The sequence below is a fragment of the Cnephaeus nilssonii genome (assembly GCF_951640355.1).
Source record: "Cnephaeus nilssonii genome assembly, chromosome: 1".
Classification (NCBI taxonomy): Eukaryota; Metazoa; Chordata; class Mammalia; order Chiroptera; family Vespertilionidae; genus Cnephaeus; species Cnephaeus nilssonii.
In genome coordinates this window covers 50760366-50786708 of record NC_137072.1, presented here as the reverse complement: position 1 = coordinate 50786708, position 26343 = coordinate 50760366, and the positions used below count along the sequence as shown (strand labels likewise).

General features: G+C 37.6%; 1 protein-coding gene and 1 long non-coding RNA gene across 4 annotated transcripts in view; one reads left to right on the top strand and one right to left on the bottom strand.

The window, feature by feature from the left end:
- Positions 1-32: 32 nt before the first annotated feature.
- LOC307100727 lies at positions 33-18434 on the top strand. Its single transcript, XR_013813615.1, has 3 exons — positions 33-721; positions 1509-1752; positions 16569-18434. It is a non-coding gene; the product is annotated as an uncharacterized lncRNA (long non-coding RNA).
- Positions 14379-26343, bottom strand: part of DNAJB14 (DnaJ heat shock protein family (Hsp40) member B14) — a 40506-nt gene continuing 28541 nt past the window's right edge. For 2 of the 3 annotated variants that reach the window (XM_079773197.1, XM_079773195.1), the window contains 5 exons: positions 22842-23027; positions 21405-21499; positions 19415-19524; positions 18442-18614; positions 14379-16437 (listed from right to left, as the gene is read on the bottom strand). In XM_079773197.1, the coding sequence (XP_079629323.1) occupies positions 16313-16437; positions 18442-18614; positions 19415-19524; positions 21405-21499; positions 22842-23027 (689 nt within the window). In that variant the 3' untranslated portion in view covers positions 14379-16312. The remainder of the gene's footprint in view (positions 16438-18441; positions 18615-19414; positions 19525-21404; positions 21500-22841; positions 23028-26343) is intronic. The other variant, XM_079773196.1, reaches the window with a different exon arrangement.

Sequence of the window (26343 nt, the reverse complement as noted above, 5' to 3'; positions counted from 1 at the left end):
CGCGGGCTGCGGCCTCCTGCGCCTGCGCAGACGCCGGGCCGCGTGGCCGCTGGGAAACCCGCGGTCCGGGTTTGAACCGGAACGCTGCGTGTTTCGTCATCGTAAGTCTCGCGGAGACGTTTGTTTTGTGCGGAGTGTGTATGCTTTTCATTCGCTGTTCGGGATCCGGCATCATAAAACCTTATCTTTTGTTGAACAAATTTGCAGGTGTGAACAGCAAGCACCAGGCTGCCTGTTAGATTCTAACAGTTAGAAGTCCCATGGTTTCCTAGTCTTTTGATTTCCCCTGTTGGCCACCTGGTAGGCGTGTTCGGAACCTTCCCCCTGCACGCGGTTCTGGCCCATTGTGCCCCGCTTGGGGCTCCGGCCCTTTCTGCGATTCTCCTGTCGTTCTCATTTCAGGTGCCACAAGAGACAGCTGACCGGCGGAGAAAAGCAGCTCCAGGCCCGGCTTCCCGCAGCCGCCTGCACCGCATCGGCTTAACCGCCCCCCCCCCCCTCCTCTTGCTTGCTGACACGGATATACTGGTCTCAGCCCGCCGTGAGAGAATGTAATAAAATTTCTTAAACTCTCACAAGGTCTCTTGGCCTGGCTCCTTGTCGGCGGGGCCCTAACAGTTGGGTGCTGAAACCCAGGATACACAGAAGGAGCCCGTAGGGACCCCCCCCCCCCGTCCCGGCTGCAGGCTTCTCCAGAACACACCGGCCACTCCAATTTCTGGTAAGAGTTTCTTCCCTTGACCTGGGGCGCGGGGCTAGCGTTCACTTCCGGGTCCCTGACTGCCCTGTAAGGAAAGGATGTGGTTGGTGCCTTTGAATCCAAGCAGCTGGCAAGCCTGCTACCCCCCACCCCCACCTTTTTCCCCAGCCTCCTTAAAGTTGTCAAGGTCAAGTTATCCCTGTTAAAAAATGTATCAGAAAAATGGCTTAAATAATGATTGGCTTTAAAATCTCATAGAGTTGTTAAGACAATAAGTGTAACTGAAATGAAGGTTTTTTGATTAAAGTTTTTCAGTTCTTTACTCTCTGTAATAGTCCTCCTCTCTTGTCATACTTACTCCACCCATCAGATCTTGCTCCTTCACGCCAAGCCCCCTTCCACCAGCCCTGGACCTTTCCACCCTACCCTGAGGCTTCCGGTCAGTCCTTCCCCACCTGTCAGGCCCCTCAGACCCTCCCTCCAATCCCTCCATTCATTCTGTCCTCCCTTCCCCTCTGACCCCCCATCCCTCTTCCGACTGCCCCTGTCTCTCTGGACTCCACCTCTTCATCCACCCCCTCAGCCTTCTTTCTGAGCCCCATCTCACTCCGTCCTGGACAGCCCAGTCTCCAGCCCTTTCCAGCTTCTGTACTGCAGACCCTTCCTACTTGGAAACATCCCAACCACCTCTAGCCCTTTGTGGGGATTATCTCGCCACCCTCGACCTCACTGGTCACCTCCTTCAGCAACATGCCAACACAGTTCTCCCTAAGCCTACCACTGACTCCCCCCCTTGATCCTCCACTAGAGCCGGGAGACTGGATATTCTTCCAGCATCCAGCAGCCCGGGGACCCTAAAGCCCAGGTGGACCGGCCCACACCAGGTACTTCTGACCACACCGAAGGCGGCCAAGTTACAGGGATATCCTTCCTCACTCCACTCCTCTTCAGTTGAAGTGAGCCCCTGCACCCCAGGCTCCACCGGTCTGTTTGTATTGGAGTGTCAGCCTCGGATCAACCCGCCTCAAATTCACAAAAATTCCCAAGGAACTGTAAGCCGTGGACCTTTACCTAATCCCCTATAAGCCAGACTCCTCCCCCACCCCCCCATTGCCCCTTACTGCTCTATCTATACTGGTCCTTGCCTCACTCGTACTCTGCACCTCATAGCAGCTGTTCCTCTCTCTCAGCACCCACCCCCCTGAATCTTACCTCTTGTCTTTCCTATGGGACACGTTCCTCCTAGAGGATTTTCTTGACTATTCCTGGGAACACATTAAAACCTGGTTAAACCTGGCCCCATGATTGACCAAGATACTATAAGATCTTCCCTCTTCTAGTGCCTGGTCTTCCTGTGGGTCATCCTTATCATTCTTGATCTTCTCATGTACCTTTACCTTATGTCACCTGGTTGGAACTACGCTTAACACTGTTAGGGTTGTATAATGATCTTCTTAATCCTTCTTCTCCCCTTACTCTGTACACAGATTTACCCCATACCTCTAAAAAACCTCCTAAGTCCTCACTATCTCTCTCAAACCCTAGACCTAACATATCACTTCCTCATCATAACCTGTTTTCCCCTCTTTTCAGCTAGCTACACAGCAACCCCAACCTCCCTACATGCATGGGCCAACTCCAGTCTATCCTTCCACTACAAGGTACATGGAGGACTCCCATTCCAACTCATGCACCTCGATGAAATTTATAACTTCAAAATCACAGAAATGACTAAAGGAACACTCACAGGCAGGGCTGTACAGTTACTCCAGTCATACTTAAACAACATAACCGAACATCACTCCAACAAAGTCCCCATCTTAAGACCAATAACAACCAACACCATCATAGTATCTCAGGCCCCTCTCTGCATCAACAGGACACACCCTGCAGGAAAGGTTTTAGGATACCTTGATCAACGCCTATGCCACTTTACTCTTGAAATTCAACCCTCTTTCAAGCACTGGGCAAGCTATGTAGTTACCCAAACAGCCTACTTCTCAAAGCCTGTTCAATTCTCAGCCTGGCCTACCATCTCAGCAACCTTCCCAACAACCGACACCTCCCAGTTCTGTTCAGGTCGACCTCTTTCCTGTGTTAACTACTTCCCCTGGCAGGATTGCAAATCACAGTCACGTTCTAACTGCCGCCAAATCCCCTCCCATGGCCTCACACACTCCAAATTTTGGGTAGACACTGACAGAAAATATATATTTTTTGAGAATACCACCACAGGGGCTACACAGGTCAATCCTGGAGGCCCTTTTCAGCTCCTTACAGGAGCAACCTTAGCTGGAACGCTTTCTGTTTGGGAAAATGAAAACAAGCTCACTCACCTCTTCACCATCGAAAAAAACTTCTGCTTAAAAAATCAAGGAATCTTGTTACTGTGTGGTACCAATACCTATCTCTGTCTCCCAGCGAACTGGACTGGGACCTGTACCCTAGTCTATCACCCCTGAGATAGACATTGCCCCTAATAACCAGTCCTTTAAGGTTCTTCTCACCGCTTACGCTGGGACCAGGAAGGACAAACTAGATGATAGGGCCTCAGAACTCCAACAACTTTCAGAATCCTGGGGCACCTGGCCACAGAATCTAAACTGGACCTCCTGGCTTCTACCTTTAGTCGGATCCCTCTTAATGTTCTTTCTGGCACTGATCTTTGGTTCATGCATCCTAAGAGCCGTTTCTTCCTCCAAAACTACATCCAGACTATCACCAATAGATCCATAGGGGAAATAATGCTTCTCCAGTCCTACACTAGATATCATCCCCTCCCTCAGTCCCTGACTAAGTAGGGACAGCTCTACGCCCCATCTGAGCAGGAAGAAGCTACAGAAGAATGAGATCAACCTCCCTCATCAGCCCCAGCTCACAGAAGGAAAATAAAAGGATAGAATGTTAGGCATATTCTGAATCATTCCCCTGCACTCAGTACTTTTCCATTGCACCCCACTTGGATCTCCTGCTCTCTCTGCGGTTTTCCTGTATTATTTCAGGTGTCACAGAGAAAGCTGAAGGGCTAAGAAAATCAGCTTTAGACCTGGCTTCTTGCGCCTGCATCCGGTTCCTGGGGACCTTCACAAGAGACATAAATATCCCACCCTCCCTACTCTTGCTTGCTGACATGGCTATACTGGTCTCGGCCCACTGTGAGGATGTAATAAAATTTCTTAAACTCTCACAAGGTCTCTTCGCCTGGTTCCTATTGGTGCGGACCTAACACCACCTACTGCTCTTTACTCATGGCCTTGTCTAGAGTGACTTGAGGAGCCATGGACTTTATGGATAATATGGAGTTCTCACAATTATCTGTGTATCTTAACATATGCAGACATTGGACAACCTTTCACAGGCTCTTGTATTAGAAGTCTGTGCCTGTAAGGAATGCTATTACTTTTTTATTTGGAGCCTTGCTTGTTTGCACATTTTACAGAAACCTACAGTAGATAGAAGGAAATGAAGTCTAGGGGAACTTGTTTATGACTGGTCTTTCGTTCCAATCCCTAGCAAGTACAAAAAGAATTAACTCTAGCCCAAGAATGGCGAAAAGAATTGGATATTTATTTTCTATTATTCCTGAGAAGATGAAATGGTACATATGTTACAAATGACTTACATTATTATAAGTTAATTTAGCAGTTCCATAGCAAATGACCTGATTGAAAATCACTTCCTTTTCCTTATTTAAACCCTTAGCATCTGGGATACAGCTCTCGTCTCTTCTAGTCTCCTAACTTAAATGATGGCATTCAAGCCTGACTTGGGGTTCTCTGCTATATGTTTTTCTTATTCTGAGAGTGAATTCTAAATCTGCACCTTTTATGAGTTTTAGGTTCATATTTTCAGCTGCTTGGTGGATGTTGGATTGTCTTACTGTCAGCTCTAACTTAAAAGCTTCAAGGTTTCAAATAAACTTGTTTCTCCTGGTCTATGTCTGTATTGGTTTTGTGATTCTACCAGTCATGTATCATGTTTGCACTCTTTTCTCTTCCTTAATGTCATTTGCATCTTTATATTTTTTTCAATTCTTCATTAAAACCAGTATTCATCATAACTATATCAATAGCTACTTAACAGCGACCAGATAAGCCTTCCTAACACAATACACATTACTCCTACTCAAAATTTTTTTTAGTGATGTACCTTTGTAGACAGTGACAAAGTTGAGTCTAACCTGGCACTAACATATCATTCTATTACTTCTAAACTCATTCTAATGTGAATCCTATACTCCAGCCAAATTGATTATCTCCCTCTTGCATCAACATGACTTATTTTCTCATACTAGTTTTGGAGGTCACTTTAATCTGGAATGATTGCTTCTCTTGTAGGGGAGGAAAAACTTCCTTCTGCACACTTGGGTTTTATGGCTGGGCCTAAGAATTAATCTGACATAGATAAGAGGAAAATCATACAGATTTATATATTTTTACTTGTGCATGGGAGTCTTCAAAGGAAAACGAAGATCCAACGAAGCTATTAGGCTCGAGAGCTTATATACCTTTTTAAACAAAAAATGACAAGTTGTGTGGATGTGATAAGACAAAGGGGCTTAGGCTAGGGGCAGTCATTGTGGGATGGTAACTAATAAATATATGGCGGGGGGAATAATGGGAGATAAGGCTATTTTAGGTTTGTTTGTACAGGTCCATTTCAGCATCAGTCCTCAGTATCTGGTTATAAGGAATGTCTTCTTCCTAGTAGGAGAAAGGCACCTTTCTCAAGGGAAATGTTATGACCTGATTTTTAGGTAGAAAAGGGAGGTCAGAGAACCTTTCCTGCATCTGCTATTTCTTGCGCCTTCAGCTCAAAATAGTTAATATGCCAAAATGGCACACTTTGGGGTGGCATGTTCTGAAACTCTTAACTCTTTACCATAGCTATTTAAATCTTGTTTCCCTATAACATCTCAGAACATTCTTTATAATTTTTCCAATATTAGTTGACATACAACTTGACTGCTACAATATTAGGTGTACAACATAGTGATTAGATACATTATTTACGAAGTAATCATCTCAATAAGACAATTACCCATCTAACACCATACATAGTTATTACAATACTAGAGGCCCGGTGCACGAAATTCGTGCACGGGGGTGGGGGGTGTCCCTCAGCCCAGCCTGCACCCTCTCCAATCTGGGAGCCCTTGAGGGATGTCCGACTGCCCTAAATGGGCAGTCGGACATCCCTCTCACAATCCAGGACTGCTGGCTCCCAACTGCTCACCTGCCTGCCTTCCTGATTGCTCCTAACCACTTCTGCCTGCCAGCCTGATCACCCCCTAACCACTCCCCTGCCAGCCTGATTGATGTCTAACTGCTCCCCTGCCAGCCTGTTTGCCCCCAACTTCCCTCCTCTGCCGGTCTGGTCACCCCTAACTTCCCACCCCTGCAGGCTTGATTGCCCCCAACTGTCCTCCCTTGCAGGCCTGGTCCCTCCCAACTGCCCTTTCCTGCTGGCCATCTTGTGGTGGCCATCTTGTGTCCACATGGGGGCAGGATCTTTGATCACATGGGAGCAGCTATCTTGATCTTGTATGTTGGAGTGATGGTCAATCTGCATATTACTTTTATTAGATAGGATGGAGGCCTGGTGCATGGGTGGAGGCCAGCTGGTTTGCCCTGAAGCGTGTCCCAGATCAGGGTGGGGGTTCCCTTGGGGTGTGGGGTGGCCTGGGTGAGGGGCCTGTGGTGGTTTGCAGGCCAGCCATGCCCCTCGGCGACCCAAGCAGAGGCCCTGGTATCTGGGATTTATTTACCTTCTACAATTGAAACTTTGTAGCCTGGAGTGGAGCCAAGCCTTCTGCTTGCTCTGTGGCTGCAGCCATTTCTGTTGGGGTTTATTCACCTTCTATAATTGAAACTTTGTAGCCTGGAGAGGAAGCCTAGGCTGGCCAGGGCAGGTGGAAAACTTGGCTTCCTCCGTTGCCGGGGACAACCCTAGCCTTCTCTCTCCAGCTACGTGGCTGCTGCCATTTTTCTTGGGATTTATCTTCTATAATTGAAACTTTGTAGCCTTAAGCGGAGGCCTGGGCCGGCCAGGGTGTGCAGAAAGCTTGACTTCCTCCATTGCCGGGGAAACCCAAGCCTCCCTCCTGCTCCCTCCATGGCTGCAGCCATCTTGGTTGGGGTAATTTGCATAATCACTCCTGATTGGCTTGTGGGCGTGGCTTGTGGGTGTAGTGGAGTGATGGTTAATTTACATATTACTCTTTTATTAGATAGGATCATTGACTATATTCCCTATGCCATACTTCACTTTCCCATTACTATTTTTATAACTGCCAACCTCCCCTTCTATCTGGTAACCACCAGTTCTCTGTATCTGAGTTTCTGTTCATTTATTTTGATTTTAGATTACACATATAAGTGAAATAATATATGTCTTTCTCTGTCTGACTTATTTCACTGAGCATAATATCCTCATGTCACAGATGGCAAGATTTCATTATTTTTTATGGCCAAGTAATATTCCATTATGTAAAGGTGTCTCAAAAATGTATACACACACTTGAAATAATTATAAAGGCGGTGTTTATTAAAATGCATTTCATTTTCAAAATTGAGCTATCAGCTGTTAAACTGTGTATACATTTTTTGGGACACTGTATATGTACCGCATCTTCTTGATCCATTCGTCTATTGATGGACACTTAGATTGCTTCCATAACTTGGCTATTGTAAATCATGCTGTAATGGACATAGGGGTGCATATGTCTTTTAAAAATAGTATTTTGGATTTCTTCAGATAAATTGCTAGGTCATAAGGTAGTTCTGTTCTTGTTTATCAGGAACCTCCATACTGTTTTCTATAGTGGCTGCACTAATATAACCCCATCAACAGTGGACTAGGGTTCCCTTTTCTCCATATCATGGCTAATACTTTTGTTTGTTGATTTATTGATAGCCATTTTCACAGGTGTGACATAATATCTCATTGTGGGTTTAATTTGTATTTTCCTGATGATTAGTGATATTGAGCAACTTTTCATATGTCTATTGACCATCTTTATGTCCTCTTTGAAGAAATGTCTATTCAGATCCTCTGTCCATTTTTTACTGGGATTGTTTTTTTGCTATTAAGTTGTATGTGTTCCTTTTATATTTTGTATGTTAATCCCTTATTGGATGTATCTTTGGCATGAATATATTCTCTCTTTCAGTACTTGTCTTTTTGTTTTGTTGACAAAAACTCTTTAGTTTGATATGTCCCTAGTGCTTTTGGAGCTACTGAAACAATGCTGGAACTCAGAGCAAGTGAGTTTGTGAGTCTGTGCCTGGTCCCTTTAGGTCCTGCAGTGCCTAGGTCTCCAGCAGCCCTCAGTATCAGCTACAATCCTCACTAGTTTTTACAGTCAGATGTCATGGGGACTTCTCTTCAGGCATTGGGGCACTGCTGAGAATCCTGGTGTGGGGCTAGGACCCCTTGCTCCTTAGGTGAGAGAACTTAGCAGCGGAACTATCTTAACCATCATGGGTTTGGGAATCACCCATTCTGCATCTTCACCCCTACCAGTCTCTAAGTGGCTTTTTCTTTATCTCATTTATAGGAATTCTGTTCAGCTAGTCTTCAAGTGGTTCTCTACAATGGTGGTTCTGTAAATTGAGTTGTAATTTTGATGTTGTTGTGGGAGGAGGTGAGCACATTGTTTCGTGCACTGGGCCTCTAGTCATATCATGAACTCCACTGGTTCAGTCTTCCTTATACTCCACCTTCTTGACTGCTACTCCATATTACCAAGAATAATTGATATATGTTTCATGCATAATTATGTGTCATGGTTTGGCTTATCTCCCTTATGAGACTATAAGGTCTAGAGGACTGGGTCATCTTTTACATTTTTTTTGCCTAAGTTTCTTACACTCAGCAGGCCCTCATTCAACATTTGTGGAATAAAAGTGTCTAAAGAAACCATTAATCCTGACCCTGACTAAAACTTTTTTATTCCTCACCATTTCCCCACCCAATACAAACTCTAGTGAAATTTTTAATTTCTGGAAATGCTACCTTTCATTTTAACAAAATTCTCCATGTTAACGGCCATAATAAAGGGAAGTTGACCTGGAAAATATTGCTAATTTTTTTTCTTCTTTTTGAGTGGGAAAAAGGTAGACCATAGTTTTCCAAGATTTCCAAACACTACTGTGTCCTCAAACTTGAAGAACTAATGAGATTCCTAATTTCCAAATGTGGTGGTTTCTGAATTACAGCATGTCAGTGGGAGAGTTCCTATGTATTGTGATTGACTATTTGCGTTTTCTCAGTAATATCACTGCTGTTAGTTAGGACTAGGGGAAATATTTCTTAGCCTAAAAGGTTATCAGCACTATGTACAAGTTCTCCAAAGCGGGGTGGACCAGATGATTCCTGAGGTTCAGGAAGAAACTAGTAGAAATTGTACACATACACAAAATTTTTATCTCATCATCCAAATTTTCTATTTTATTATGTATACAACATATTGGTATATTATATAGTTAATAAACATACATTGTTGAGGTTCAAACTTGATTGATTATAACAGTTAAATTTCTCTTAGCTGTTGTATAAGGCAGAGATCTCCACTTTTTAAAATGCTTCTTTCCTATCAGAAAATCAACAATCATCTGGATTTTGTTGCATGAAAATTCTACCTGGTATTCAAACTCATATGGGGAGAAAAGACTTAGTTAATTCTCCAACATACAAAAATGAAAAATTTATTGCTGACACTGTCCAAGTTAAGATGTCTTTCTAATTTTTATTCTGTTTAGGATTTGACCTATTGAGGATAAAACTATACAGTCACAGGCAATAACTTTCTCTTTCATACTACCATCCACTGCATCACACCCAAGACTTTACTCAGTCACTTCAGAAATCACTACCCTCCCCCGCTCTCCCCCCCCCCCACCCCCACCCCCACACACACATCTCTAGCTTATATCCAGTAGTAAATCAGGGAATCACGTCTCAACATCTTAAACCCCCCTATCATCTGTAGTGCCTGACAGAAACCAAAATTTGAGTGAGGTATTCTCCATGCCTATGCCTAGGCTGCTGGGTTAAGCTGGAGAAAATAGACACAACTAAACAGATTGTAAATCCTGTCACCAACCTGGGGCCCACAAAAATCCCATTTAATCGCTAATCATCCGACTCGGTGAAAATGATTCCTTCAAATTGTCTTCACTTTCTCTAGGCCTTTTTATCATTCTTTCTCCCTCCTCCACTTTAACAAACTGCCTGTTTCATCAAGAAAATGCAAGCCATAATGTTGTCCCACCAACACTACATATATTCCTGCATTTGCACCCATCCTCTGTGCATTCCCTTCTGAAAAAAATGTTGGTGGTGTCTCTTAGCTAAAGGAATTATTCGTCTTTGCAATGTATTCTTTATTTTCTAGACAAATCAGGTACTTAATGCTATTATCCCTTCTCTATTTTCATTTTCACTTTCTACTTGGCCCTTTATATCAAAATAAAAACTTAGTAAGTTTTCCCATGTAATAAATATTAAGGTCTCATATAATAATTGAGAAAAAAAGCCTTCTTATAAAACCACATTCTCTCCCAGCTACCACCCTTTTTCTCTACTCCTTTTATAACTAAATTTTTGAAGTTTTAAATTGCTGCCTCCATTTATCCCAGATTCAATCAATTCGATTATACTTTTGGTTCTGCCTTCTTTATATCTCTCAAAATCATTTACTTATTTATATTCCTACTCTGGTCCAAGCCATGATCACCTCTCCTTTGACAATTTCCTATCTTTCCTACATTCACTTTAGCCCTCCAGTCTTCTACACATAGCAACTAAAATGATATTTTAAAAACTCAGATCTCATAATGTAAGTCCTTCCTTAAAAATCACAAAGCTTTTCTCCTGACTTAAGATAAAGTCCAATTATCACCATTATGGTTTATATATGGTCCTATGGAATGACCCCTATCTTAATTTTCTAACTTATCCTGGCTTCCTTATACCAAAATCATAAAAGTTTGTTTTCATTGCTGTGAAGTTTCTATGACTTTATCAACTTAACACTCTCTGCCTGAAATATTTCTTTAGGGTTCACCTCCCTGCTGCTCTTATCTTTTAGGTTTTAGCTTCAACTCATTTTGTCAGAGAAATCTTTCCTGGTCCTCCCAAAGTAGGTTAAGTCTTCTAGATATATGCTCTCACTTTACCTTGTAATTTTTCTTTGTGGCTTTCATCATAGTCATTTACTTGACATCTTCCTTGTTAGATATAAACCTCCTAAGGATTTTTGTCCTGTTCAGTGATTAATTCCCAGCCCTCAGCTCTCTCTCTGGGGATAGTAGGCATTCATTCATTTATTGAATGGTTGAAAGAAAGGGCATATTAAGAATATAAAACATGATGAAACAAATGCATTATAGTGAGAACAGACCTTTTTATTCATATACTGAGATAAACTTCAGAGACTGAAAGAAAAAAATTATAAATCATTCAGCAAAACATTCATTAAAATTCATTCTTTAACAGTTCTCACAGAAAAATTTATTTTATGTAAGTCTGATATAACATTAAATATTTTACAAATCAGACATTTCATTTTAAATCTAATCGTATAATCTCGAGTGCACTATAGACAAATAAATTAAAGATTTCCTTTACCAGTTTCACTTCATTTAACTAATCCAAGGCTTCCATTAAAATTTCACCACACCTTGGAAATTACCTGCAGCTTTTAAAGACACATGACTTAAACTTAAATAGAAAGTCTTATGTAGCAATCCAAAAAAATAAACAACCAAAACAAAAATAGGTAAGAAGCATTTCTTAGTACAAATAAATTATATATCATTTATGTGTGAGTTTCTCTCATTGGCATAGTTATCCAACTCAATTCATTTTGAAATTGGTGCTTAAAATGCTCCAATGTCATTGAAAAATCCCTATCATTTTAGAAGTGCTCTTAAATGGCAAATATCAGATAGGAATGTCCCGATTCCTGTGCTGAAGTGGAGACTTGTTCACATTCGTGCCGGGTGTCATCTGCTATGCAGTTACTAGACAGCCTGGCAACCAGTAATCCCAATTTTCAATAACATACTAAACTAAGCCATTTCAAGAAACACTTCTTACCACCTACATATTTCCAGATTGCTAGATATAGAAAGACACAATTATATTTGAAGTATGGGCCTTACAATAGGAAACTGTTTTAAAATATGAAAAATATCACACCAATGAAATTCTGTGAACTGCTTTCAAAGTTAGAAATAAGAATATCCACGGCTAATGGAAGCTCTGCTCTGTGCAAACATAGTGTGGTCTAAAAAAATCACACATTTGAGGTATTAGCTGGAAAATACATACAGCTATACATGGACACATCCACAGACTGACTATTCACAAATCTATTGGCCCCCAAACCAGCAGATAATAAAATCAAATAATCACGTACCACAGGAAAAAGTTACACACAGGGAACTTACAAAAAAATGTGGTTATGTAATCCTTAATATAAGGAGTATGTTTTGAATTAATGTTTGAGGGAAAATGTTTCCATTTATATGAAAGTACCTATTTAAATAGTAATAAAACAAAAAAGGAAACCTGAATTCTAGGACTGTATTGCCTCCCAGATTATTAAAGGAATATGCAAGAATTCCTTGAAGATCCTCATTCTACCCACTTTTCCTTTGTAATTAAAAATTACATTAAAAATATTTGGGAAGTTATCAGATGACTCTTCACTGGTTTATAGAAAAATTTATGGATTTTAACTGGGCAGTAACCCATTGTGGCCAAAAGACAAGGCTTTTTAGCTATTTAGTCAAGATTAAAATTCTGGTTTATTGTTCATTTTTGGAAGTTTTTCTCTTCTGATAAGAAAAAAGACTGTGAATGCCCTTTTAGTTTGTTTCACTTAGTATAAAGATAGTTATATGGGTAGTACTAAACCCAAGCTTCATATGGGGAAGCTAAATGCACTAATTTTCCTTTTGAACCTCTTAGTCCTCTGACTTAATACTTACTGAACTGGAAAAATGGCTAATTTGGTCCGTAGGCCAACATCAAAAAATATTTCACTGCCTTAACAAAAGTGGGAAATTTACTTTTAATGAATATATAGGAATGCATTATTAGGTAATATTAACATGTCAAGTGTATTAAATAACAGATGCATTTGAAAATAATGGAGATCAACAAAGGAAATCAAGATGTTAATCATATTTCTTGGTAACTATTTTACATACTAGTGTAACTGAAGAGTTAACAGGAGGAAAACTTAAGCACAAAAGTGCAATTAAAGTAAAGGGCTGGAATTTTACATTCCTGTTCTGAGAACACCTGAGCTGACACAAAGGCAGAGTGGCTTAATACCTTGACATATATATGCCTTAAGGACCTTCTTTTCTCTACCAGATCTTTGTAAATCATAAGCAAGCATGTAATGATTATGAAACAGCTACTTATTTAAGCATTCAAATGCAATCTGTTTCTAAAATATATTGTTTTCATTTACTAGATGGATTATACTTTGAAATTTCTCATTGTTGAGAATGATCAGATTTCATTAAAATAAATTCTGAAACTTGTAAATGTCTAGCACCTGTCTATCTGAGAACTAAGGAATAAAAAAAAAGTAGAAGAAAAGGTATTATTTACTTTCCCCCAAATCCTCACAAAGATAATGTTTATGTGTGTGTTGTAAAGAAGGATAAAAATGTAAAGCATTAATAAATATACTTGCTGCCAAACTTCTAAAATACCAGTAAGAAAAGCTAGTAAAGCAATGCTTAAAGAGGGCTATTAGGCAATGATTAAAATGAACAGTACAAGTTTTCAAATGAAATTGCAAGGCTCATGTAGGTAAAACTAAGATGACAAAACGTTGGATTTTTAAAAGTAGCAAAAAATATGAAAATCTTACATCTTAACACATTGCAGACCAGTAGTTTTATTGCTAGCTTTACCCAGTGGCCAGATAAGTTTCTATTGAATGCGTACAAAAAATGTTTTACATAAATGTTAAAAGCATGCTTTAAAATTAAATACCCATTGCATTTTGAAGTTACATGTTCTTACAAGCTAATATCTTTTTAAATATTATACTTTGTAAAAGACTGTAATATGAAGCGAGAATTCTCGTGATCCGTCTGCAATGTGTTAAAATAGCTAACGTCTTATTTTGTAGAATTAACCAAAAATTCTAACACACTTGGCTGGGCCTTTACACCATGATACAGGTAACATTAAGGACTTAATCTTAACTTGCATATTTTATATGTAGCTTATGCTGTCAGGCACTCAGTCAGTCATTTCCCACAGTTCAAAAATTTTATCAAACACATTTCCCCAAACATTTTATGAAATATAATAGAATGTAGAAAAGCAACTGAAATATAATACTGTTCAAAAGCCATGAATGACTTCTTAATATATCTTATTTATTTTTATAACTTCATCTGCCTTCTTAAAGCCAGGATTAAGGGAAAAAGAATCAGGCAATAGAGTCTAGTCACATGAGCATCAACCACAATCGTGTAAATATCCCAGTAAAATGGAAAAATAGCCTAGCCGGTTTGGCTCAGTGGATAGAGCGTCGGCTTGCGGACTGATGGGTCCCAGGTTCGATTCTGGTTAAGGGCATGTACCTTGGTTGTGGGCACATCCCAGGAGGCAGCTGATCGATGTTTCTCATTGATGTGTCTAACTCTCCATCCCTCTCCCTTCTTTTCTGTAAAAAAAAAAAAAAAAAATCAAAATATATTTTAAAAGAAAGGAAAAATAAATGGATGAAAATTTTCATTTGTAAGTTTTCTGATGCATGTGAACTTTCAAAGTTAATTAGAATGCTGTGGCCTTTAAAAAAATTCATTATATGGACTCAAGAAAATATTTAAAATTGTATTTCTTTTAAGCGCTGCTATTTTTTTTTAAAGGTGGCATTTCTAAAAGAAAGTTAAGCTGTCTAATTTCCCTAGGACAATATATTGTTTAGTTTAAATTACTAATTCAATCAGGTATTTCTATTGATTCATCTGGAAAGGGGGTACAAGAGCAGATTTTTTTAAAGAATGGTCATTTAAAAAGTTTTAACAGATGCTATATATTGACTACATTCAGAAAAAAAAAATCTTTAAACAAAGGAACACTTTAATTAGCATTCTCACACATAAAAAAATTACCAAAGATGTGGTTCATGTTCCATTAACTGAGAATGAAGCAAAATTATTACTATGTTAAACATAGAAGATTAGAAATTAACTAGTTTCATACCCCATATAGGCACTAAAAACTTCAATTTCCATCTGATTTCTCAAATTTATATTATGGATTTAATTACAAGGAGCTTATTCCTAAAGGATTAACTGAATTCTCAATGGTGAATAGATTTTAGCTCAGAATTTTATAAGGATAACTTGCTGTAAGTCACTATTCTACCTGCTGCTATATTTCTGCTCACTGTTGCATGTGGCCAAACAGATCATGCCCTGATAAAATAAGTGTGCTGTAATCTACATATATATTTAAGAGTTGGCAATCAGTTTAAAAGGCACAAAGCAAAGTAGTATTTTTTCCTATTATTTGTAGAAGAATCCATTTACTTTTGGATTCTGCTTAAATTATCACTAAGAAGAAACTGCAAATTTCCATGGGGGTGGAGGAAACATGTTGCTTCTCTTCATAAAGTTTAGCAGCTTTCAAAGACATATACAAGGGTGGGCAAAAGTAGGTTTATAGTTGTGAGTACACAAAACAGTTTATTCTTATGTTATTATTCATTAATTATGTATTATTTATTTGTATTAATACTGTAAGCCTACTTTTGCCCTCCCCTGTATATGAACATTTGGGGGCATTTTAATAATTGGAATTGCAAATGACATAAATGCAATTTACTGTTGAAGTCCCTTTTTGTTTAATATCTATATAGCCATTTCCTCATATTTTCTTTAAAATCTATCCGTATAGCATTTCATTTCTCTGCATGGCTTAGCAATTCATAAAACTAAATAAATAGCAAATTGATAATCTACACCAGTTCATTTACCTCAATAAATATTTTGGAATATAATGGCAATATTAAAATAGCAAATAATGCTACAAGATTTTACAGAAAATTAATTTAAACATCTTTTGATTTTCTTTTTGAAAAAGTTTTAGTGTTTAAACTACACATTCGACATCTAAAAAGTAACATGTAATTTTGTCACAGAATATTTATTCCATCAATTTAAACTGAAGTGTCTCATGGAGCTAAACACTAAAAGATTTTAAATAAAAAGGCAATGACTTACATATACACAAAATGATCATTTCATAAATATTTACATAACGGGAAAAAATGGAGAATCACTAAAACTGGAAATTACTACAGGTGTGATAATCCTTTCTTGAGACATTTTTAGTAATCATAAAAGCTTTTAAAATGAAAATAATTACAGAAGCATTACTAAAATATTAATGTTAGTGTTCAGTTTATTACTATTTAAAGGAGTAAGTCATAAACAGTCCAAAATTTCAGGGGCCAACTGTTCAGTTTAGTTTTTAACAACAAATCGTTTTCTTTAGCTCTCATGATGAAACTAAACTCACAGAAAAAATAAATAGTATGTTAAAAGATATAAATAAAATTCCAGTTCATCCTCCTTTATAAATACTGGTCAGCCGCTCCAGTTCTTTGCAGTTGTCCATGCTCAAGGCATCTGCCTTCCTTCGAAGTCGGTCATCACGGTATACTTTTGCTGCATATTGCATATCTATTTCTGTTCATGAACAAAAATATTTTGCTAAGTAAATAATAATTTAAATCACCAAGTTTTAACACAAATGATGTTTCATAGAAACCCTTCAATGTACTTCTGTTAATTGACTTTTTTTTTTTTTTTTTTTAAAGAAAGAAGTCCAAGTGCTACTCCTAAAAGCTACGTGGAAACCTAGCATGTAAAACAAACACAGAACTGCTCTGGAAGAGAAACAAGGATGGAGTCCTGTCAACCTTTTCCCTCTACTCCTGTCCCCAATGGTTTAAGAACTATTGCTCTAAAGCAGCATCTTGAATCCATATGCTATTCTGCTACTGGTTGTTTGTGCTGTGACCTTTTGTTAAGGTTTCACATTATTTGATTATTTCCAAGACTTGGAAGTAGAAAATTTTGAAATCTGTTCTGAATTTGCTTGAATTTAAAATATATATATATACACAATAACTGTCCTGAAGGAACACAAATGAGAAAAAAAGCTTCCTCTACAATCATAGCAGTGACATTCAGCAATAAGTACTTCTGAGGCTGCCTTCAGTATGTGGAATGCATTACTAAAGAAAAATAAATGAAGTAGGTATCAAATATTCTTCAGAGTTTTCCTTATTATTTTCCTGTTATTCTCAGCCATTTCACTGATTGTTACCACTTTGAAAGGGTGGCAGTACTTAGAGAAGATTTAACAAAAAAAGGGGAAAACAGTGACCAAAGTAGAGGACATCAGCCAGGGCCACAAACAGTATACCCAAAGTAAGAATATTTTCTATTTTTTAAATATCTTCAGGAATGGTCTTTATTCAATCATTCAGGTTTGAATTTAACAACTAATATATTTACAAATGAGGCACTTAGAAAATCCATTTGCAGCTGATTCTTCCCAAATGAGGTAGTTAACCCAAAGTTCAGAGGGCTAGTGAATGGCAGAACCTGGATTCCAATCCAAATCTCCCAATCTTAGTCTAATATTCTTTCCATTATCTCAAATTATTTCTTGTATTTCATAAAACACCTGTTTTACCAATTTAAGCATTAGTGTTAGAAGTGACTCCAAAACAGAAAAACACTGGCAAAAGAATATTCATTGGCCAAAAATCTTTTTAAAAAAATATTTTATTGATTTTTTACAGAGAGGAAGGGAGAGGGATAGAGAGTTAGAAACATGGATGAGAGAGAAACATCGATCAGCTGCCTCCTGCACACTCCCTACTGGCAATGTGCCCGCAACCAAGGTACATGCCCTTGTTTGGAATCGAACCTGGACCCTTGGAGTCCGCAGGCCGATGTTCTATCCACTGAGCCAAACCGGTTAGGGCCCAAAAATTTTTTGATGGTATTAATTTGTAAAAGAAGATAATCTCATTTTACTTAACTAGTAAAACATTCAATCAATGGGTTAATTGATGTTATACTGAGTCCCTCTCACTTCCATCTTCATTCAAAATCACTATGTACTGAATTTATTGGATTTTATTTTGAAAAATTCAAACCTATCCTCACATTCTGTCAATTTTGCTTTTACTGCCTCTACAATAAAAGCTGTTGTGATTGTTGTGATGGTTATTATTACTTTGTAGAACCATTTGAGAATAAGTTACAGACATCATGACCTTTCATTCCTAATTACTTTAGCATATTTTTCTTAAGAACAATGGCACTCTCTTATGTAACCACAATACTGTTTTCAAATTCAGAAAGTTAACAATGATATCATACCAGCTAATATGTAGTCCACATTCAATTTCAACAATTGTCCCAATGATGATGATATTCACTTATTCAACCAAATATTTACTGATGACAACAGTAACACAAATACCATTTAAGTCCTTGCTATATGCTGAATTGTTACAGGCTACATGTACGTTAAAACATACTGTCTCATTTAAGAATTGAGTTCTGATTATATAATAGGCAATTCTAGAACATTCCTTAAGTAAGAAAATCTGCAGTAATCACTTTCCAAGATTTTGAATAAGTTTTTAAATGTTAAACATTTGATCAACTTACTCTGTTGTCTTTCTTTCCAGCAATGATCTCGAATATTAGTCACATAATCTTCTTCCACACTCTTTTCTACCTTTTGTAATAACATTCCTTTATATTCATTTTTAAAGTCCTTGTTGACATAATAAACGACACCTAAGTTTTCTGTCTGCATTTTAATAGTTTGCCCTGATCCACTGTAAAAGAAATGCTTGATCATTATTTTTAATTAAAATTTTACATGCTGATCTACTATAAACCAAGCTAACAAAAATAATTAAAAAGAATTAAAATTATTGGTAATCACTTATTTACATTATCTCAAATTCACAACTACTACCATTCATGTAATAAAAAAGTAATCATATTTTAATATGTTCTTACAAGTTTTCTCAATTTTTAGTTAATAAAAATCTTATTTGGAAGAAATATAAAGTTATTTCTTCTTTTTAGACCAATGTTTTTAATACTGTAAAATCACTGGCAGTATGATTTTACAAAGTTTCCTATATGTTCATTGTATTACACTAGTTTTCTAGAAAAATGCTGCATTAAATTTCTTTTATGTACGGACCTCATATATCAAGTATATTATGGAAAAATGTTTCATATAACAAATAGGTTTTTACTTAATATTTAACAAACAGAAGAGTGAAATCATTCCCTCAATAACACAAATCTATGTAAGATTAATGACAATTCTATTTTTGTCTTTTAAAGTACTTTTGCCTTTAATGCCATTACTTATTACATGAAAATGCTATCAAGTTCAAATATAATACTGTCCTTATCCACACTGGAACAGATATAAACTAACAACATAATATAAATTTATCACTTGAGTAACTATTTTAAAAATTAGACATTTTAAAACCTGGTATACTTGTAGTCATAGAAGAGTTGGCACTTAAAAGTTTTAAAAAACTCACAAGGCCTTTTAATGAAAGCCAGATAAAAACAATAATTCTTTTTTACAAAACTTCACTTAGCTACTTACGATCTGGGATATAAGGAATAAGGAGGATTAGAGACCATCAGTTGGCTTAATAATGACACAAGGATCAATACAATAATGGGCATCAGCTGGATAAACACAGAAAAGCCTCCCTGTAAAAAAATCAAAGAATAACAAATTATAATTAGTGGTCAATAATCCAACAGTTGTCATGCATTTTTAAGGGCAGAAGGGCCATTTGAGATCATCTGGTTCAGTGCTTTCAAATCTGCCTGAACATAACTTCCTGAGGTGATTCTTAAAAATTTAGCTTTCTAGGTGCTTCACCTAGTGATCCTGATTTGGAAAACACTGAAACAACCTGATCTTATTTTACAGATGAGAACTTCTCTCTTTCACACCCACAGACTCTATCAATAGGCAACAGGTTGCATTTCTACTCTGGATTTGAAGGTAGAGAGAGCACTGGAAGCTTGAATGGCAGAGTAGGGGCCCAGGCCTTTTAATTTCTTGTCTAGTGCTCTTCCCACTTCATGTGATCTAATGGCTGTATGCAATCAGGTATAACTGTTACATCCAATTAAAGTTTTTCAGTATAAATTATAAATTCTTTAGGACTAACAATGAAAAGTAACCTTCAAAATATGCACACTGCAGGTTACTTTCATTAGAACATAGAATACCAAATTTAAAGGCTTCATATTGCCCAACTACCCCCCTGCTCCCCTAATATCTCTAAGGAATATTCTAGTCTCTATTGAACAACTCTGGTAAGAGAAAACTCATTACTTCCTTTTAGAAAAACTCGCTTTATTTTCAGACAACTCTAATTGCTTTTCCTGAGCTGAAATTTGCCATTTTATAATTTCTAATCCTACCTAATAAAAGAGTAATATGCAAATTGCCATACCTTCGCCACACCCATAAGCCACGCCCACCAGCCAATCAGGAGCAAATATGCAAATTAACCCCACCAAGATGGCTGCAGCCACAGAGAGCAGGAGGGAGGCTTGGGTTTCCCCAGCAACAGAGGAAGACAAGCTTTCCGCCTGCACTTGCCGGCCTAGGCCTTCACTCAAGGCTACAAAGTTTCAATTATAGAAGGTAAACAAATCCAAACAGAAATGGTGGCAGTCACTGAGTTGGAAAGAGCGGGAGGCAAGGGTTGCCCCCGGCAATGGAGGAAGCTAAGCTTCTGCAGCCCTGGCCAGCCCAGGCCTCCGCTTAAGGCTACAAAGTTTCAATTATATTAGATACATAAGTCCCAACAGAAATGGCTGCATCCATGGAGCGAGCAGAAGGCTTGGCTATGCTCCAGGCTACAAAGTTTCAATTGTAGAAGGTAAATATATCTCAGATACCAAGGCCTCCGCTTGGGTTGCCAGGGGGCGTGGCCAACATGCAAACCACCTCGCTCAGGCCGCCCCATGCCTCAAGGGAACCCCCACCCTGATCCAGGACACCCTTCAGGGCAAACCAGCTGGCCCCCACCCATGCACCAGGCCTCTATCCTATCTAATAAAAGAGTAATATGCAGATTGACCATCACTCCAACACACAATATGGCTGCCCCCATGTGGTCAAAGATCCTGCCCCCATGTGGACACAAGATAGCCACCACAAGATGGCCAGCAGGGGAGGGCAGTTGGGAGGAACCAGGCCTGCAAGGGAGGGCAGTTTAGAGGGACCAGGCCTGCAAGGGAGGGCAGTTGGAGGTGATCAACCCTGCAGGGGAGGGCAGTTAGGGGTGACCAGGCCGGCAGAGGAGGGAAGTTGGGGGCAAACAGGCTGGCAGGGGAGCAGTTAGGCATCAATCAGGCTGGCAGCGGAGTGGTTAGCAGGTGATCAGGCTGGCAGGCAGAAGCAGTTAGGGGCAATCAGGAAGGCAGGCAGGCGAGCATTTGGGAGCCAGCAGTCCTGGATTGTGAGAGGGATGTCCCAGATTGGAGAGGGTGCAGGCTGGGCTGAGGGACACTCCCCCCCCCATGCACAAATTTCGTGCACTGGGCCTCTATTCATATCATAAACATACATCTCCTCTTTCTTCTTCTCTTTCATGTCCACTATGACGATGCTGATGTTGATGGCTATAACCAGCTCGCCCATTTGAAAATGAATGTACACTACCTAGAGAAAATTAAAAGGTTAAATTAGGGAGAGCAATTATGATTTTAAACAATTATATTTTCTTTTATAAAAAAATACTTTGTTTTATTTATATTTGTAATATTTAAATTTTTAAAATTTACCAAAATAATATATGTTTGAGCAGTGAATGCTTAATTGGCTTCTCCTTTTATGAGTGAAGGGTGAAGGGAAACAGAAATGACTCTTCCCAGACTTTGCTTCCTTTCAAGTAGAATTCTCTCTTTATGAAAACCTGAATATAAGTTTCTCCCTAATATGCATACACAGAGAACTTTTGTTGTGGTTGCTTGCTTTTATGAACCTTGGGTCACTTCTCTGAAACCCTGCATTCTGCATTTATCAACTAATCACAAATATATCTAAAAATCAAAAATTATTTTTAAAAAATAGTTGTAGAATACACTACAATAGAGGTAAGCCACAATTTATTCAAATATTCTCCTTCTTATGGATATTCAAGTTGTTTTCAAATAAGGTGACCAACCAGAAATAGCTACAACTGACAAAACAAGCTATATTACAAAGGCAAAAGAACTGTGAAAATACTATCAGAAAATTCACTACTACCTAAAAGATATCTAATTGTTCCTAGCATATTTTTAGTCTGAATATTTTTTCTGAGATATAATTATATATCCTAATATTTAAAAATGCAGGTTATATTTTCAGTCATTAATTTGTATTTACACATCCTCTGTCCTTCACGGATTCTTTATAAAATGTCCTATCTATGACTACAATCTTTCTCAGAAAAATTCAGACAGGGCCACCAGACCAAATTATATTGCCGTGTTTATAAAAGTTCTCCTAATAACTTTGATAGCCTAGTTCAAGTAATTATTTCTATTCCAATATAATTTTTAAAACCCACTTTTTATATAACCTATAAATCAGACATTTTAATATTTCAATGGAAAGCACTTCCACATATATCAAAATTAGCAATCTGTAATATTAAAATATATACAAAGATTTCCAGAGAATCAATATCAAATAGTCATCCATAGCCATAATTGCACTTAACTAAGACATTATCACTGGATTTCCTACTTATATCCTTTCTTCAGCTTTATGTAAAATATAGAATATTGGTACTCTTCATTTTTTACTTTTTATTTAAATTATGTTCTAGGAAAAAGGCAAACTTATAGTAAAAGTAATGAGTATAACATTTTTCTTCTACTTTCATAAAAAACCATCACAGGATAATAATGCTGTAAGAAATACAGCCAAGAAGGTAGATAAATCACTAAATAGCCTATCTGGAAGTAAGAATCTCTAGCTTCATAAAATACAACACTTATAATTAACATTAAAATACCTGAAGGAAATCCACCACCAAAAAATATATTAAACAAGTCTTCTGGAGTTATGTCAGCTTCACAACCTCTATGGAAATTAAATCTACCATTGTTTTGTGGATTACATGCTTGTTCTTCATTGCCTGTGAGGTCATACTGTTTTCGTTTTTCTGGATTGCTTAAAATAGCATAAGCATTTCCAATCTCTGAAAAAGTAATGAGTAAGAGTTGGTAAGCAAAGTTTTTATATTACGAAAGACTGCCCCATATAAAAACTGTCATGGTAACAGTAACAAAAACTACTTGAGGCTCAGCAATAAAATAGTTAAAACAGTAACACTTTCTTGTAAAGATATTATACTTGCTTGCAATTATACATCTTATTACCTCCCAATACAATTTTTTATAGTAGACAGGCAAGTCTCCCTACTGCCTTAAATGTAAGGAAATGTCCATCTTACTTTCTTACTATTGGGCTTCATCCCCTAACATTCTGCTTCTTCATTTTTGAGTATCCTGATATAGTCATTCATTAGTGCCATTCAAACCAATAATAATAGTAGTAGGTACTACTGCCAGGCTCTGAACCCCAAACCTTAATATATTATTCATTATTATGCCCATTGTACAGATGAGCCCCATAAGGCTCAAGAAGGTTAGGAAACTTGTTCAAGGTCAAAAAAGCTTTTTAGCAAGTAAACTCTATGCAACCTACATAATATATTTTTTGTTTGTTTTTTGCACACTCCAGCCCAGAATGAGTTATTTTTTATTCTATTTCTGAAAAAATTATTCCTCTTAAAACTGTAAACTTCATGAGAGAAGAAACTATGTCTATGTTTTCACTGCATTATTCCAATAGTTCAGCATAAAGTCTAAATTTGTTTTTATTTAATATATTTTTAGTGATTTCAGAGACAAAGGGAGAGGGAGAGAGAGAGAAAAATCAACGATGAGAGAGAATTATTGATTGGCTGCCTCCTGTATGCCCACTACTGGGGATCGAGCCACAACCTGGGCATGTGCCCTGACTGGTTATCAAACCATGACCTCCTGGTTCATAGGCTGATGCTCACCCACTGAGCCACTTTTGAATGAATCCAGATAGTCTCTAGTTTTCCCATTTCACTTTGTTACTTTCTTCATATTTATTTATAAAGAATTCTCTCTCTCATACTCCCGTATCCAAAAGAGGCAACGGTATCAGAGTAACCACTTCATAGGTTATATAAATGTCTTATGACTATATTGTACACCTGAAACTAATATACTATTGTATGTCAACTGTAATGGAAGACTTTTTAAAAATTATTTTAAAAAAGAAGCAACTGTACATAGGTTATCAAAATGTCTTAAGGTAATTTACAAAAGCAGAAACTACCCTATTCTCATTCTGACACTTCTAATAATCATTTAGTTTCCTTCTTAAACTAGATCACATAAACCTCTTGCAATATGGGATATTTTAAAAATACTTTTTGAGTCCCTTGTGGTGGCTGCCATAGGTACTGTGCAAGCAAACAGATGCTCATTAGGCAGTTGTTTTGGGCTGATCACCTATCACACTGAAATTAATGATATACAGATACTCTGGAACTTTTCTTCTGATAGGGCTTCTTAAATCTGGATTTCAAAGATATGTCTCTGATGGTATGTGAACTCTAATGTATGAAAAATTAGGTGGATGTTCCTTTTATTTGAAGAGATGGTACAAAACTTTCTTCAGATTTCAGACAGATTTATGACTTAGAAATATAGCTATCATTTATAAAGTTGCTCCAATGTGGAAGCATACTAGTAATCAGAGATCCAAACAATGTACTGACAAACAACACCAAGGTTTTAACCCATACCTACAAAAAAGCATATCTATCAATATCTGCCAAAGTTGCACTTCCCCTAATAATATCAATTTTATAACTTAACCGTGCCTCATCTCATTTGATCCTCACAGAAGTCCTGGAGTAGGTAGAGAGGAGACTCAGTGGAATCCTATTTTCTTTTCATTATCCGGAAAACAGAGATTTGGAAAGCTTAGAAACTTGACCCGACTAAAAAGAGGTAAGAAATGGTGGACCTTAAAAACGACTTCAGGTTTTCTCACTGCACAGAATATAGTCAAACACTGCTACAGTTAAATATTTTACCCTTTGTTCTCCCTGCCTGATCTACAATAATAATCTGCTTCGTGTTGACATTTACTGCTGTGTTGCTGACAATTACCTGAAAGAGAAGTTGGGGTGCTTCACTGGGCTGGAAAAAGTTTAGCTAAATCAGAAAGCAGGTCTAATTAAGCAAGTTTATTCTATATCTATAAAAGGCTAAGTTCACTCGCGCATGAATGATACATATAAGACTCTTGATGCCGCCAATTGCACGTGTGTGTTTCGACCTGTCATTGTTGATCATGAATTTGGTTGACACTTCTATTATAGAGAAAGGGCGAACAGTGATATTAAAATATTTCTTCTACTTAATTTCCTTTCAATGTGCACAAATTCATGCACCGGGTCACTAGTATTTAATAAGCATTAAATAAAAAACTATAAAATGCTTGCCAAATGTTAGGTATTATTATTATTTCAAATGTACTCTATGAGACTTGACTCCCCTTTATGAATGACAAATTCTTTGAGTAAGAGGGTGTTTCATATTCTCATATTGTCTATAAGAACTAGGCCAAAGAGCAGAATTGACTTCTTTATGTTTAGAGATACACTCTAGATATTAAAAATATTGAACTACCAGACTTAACACAGGCAATATCTCTGATCCGTTCTTATTTACCAAGCAAACATATACAGCTAATTCATGTCCCTTGTTATTACATTCATGTATACATAAAAACACACAACTACTATTCAGATAGTGTCTAAAATACTTGTGAGTTTCTAAAGACAATGTTACTGTTTTGAAAACACCCATGTCAGACAGAAGGGAAGTATTTCAGTCAAGTATTGCTTTAAAGTGTGCTTACACATATTATGCAAGTCACTCTGAAAATATAAATAAAATATTCCATGCTCTGAGAAACTTAAAATCCTAACTGTAAAGAACAAACAGCCACATGAACTTGAAAGTCCATTTACTCTACCCTCCTTGTTGGAACCTTTTACTTTTAAAGCTTTACAAAACACAAATGAAAATATCTGTTCTATCTAATTTAATTCCCTAAACCAATTACCCCCTCTTTTTCTAAGAGGAAATTAAAAGCAAGTGGTTTCATGTTCTACAAAAAGTGTTGTGGTAATTATAGAGCAATCAACCTATATTTAGCTATAGTCTTGCTTAGAAGAAACAGCTTGGTATCCTCAAAACAGAAGTTAAGTTCGACTGGTTAAAATTAAAGTAAGATGACCCAGAAGGTAATGGAAAGATCCTGTGTGCTGGATGAATGAAACTTGTCATTTCTGTATGATGACACTAGATGTAATATTTTCTAATTAGCTGCCTTTACTCACCAACCATCTATAGATTACAACTTGGGTTTCCTATGCAGTTTTTACTCAATGAAAAATGGGC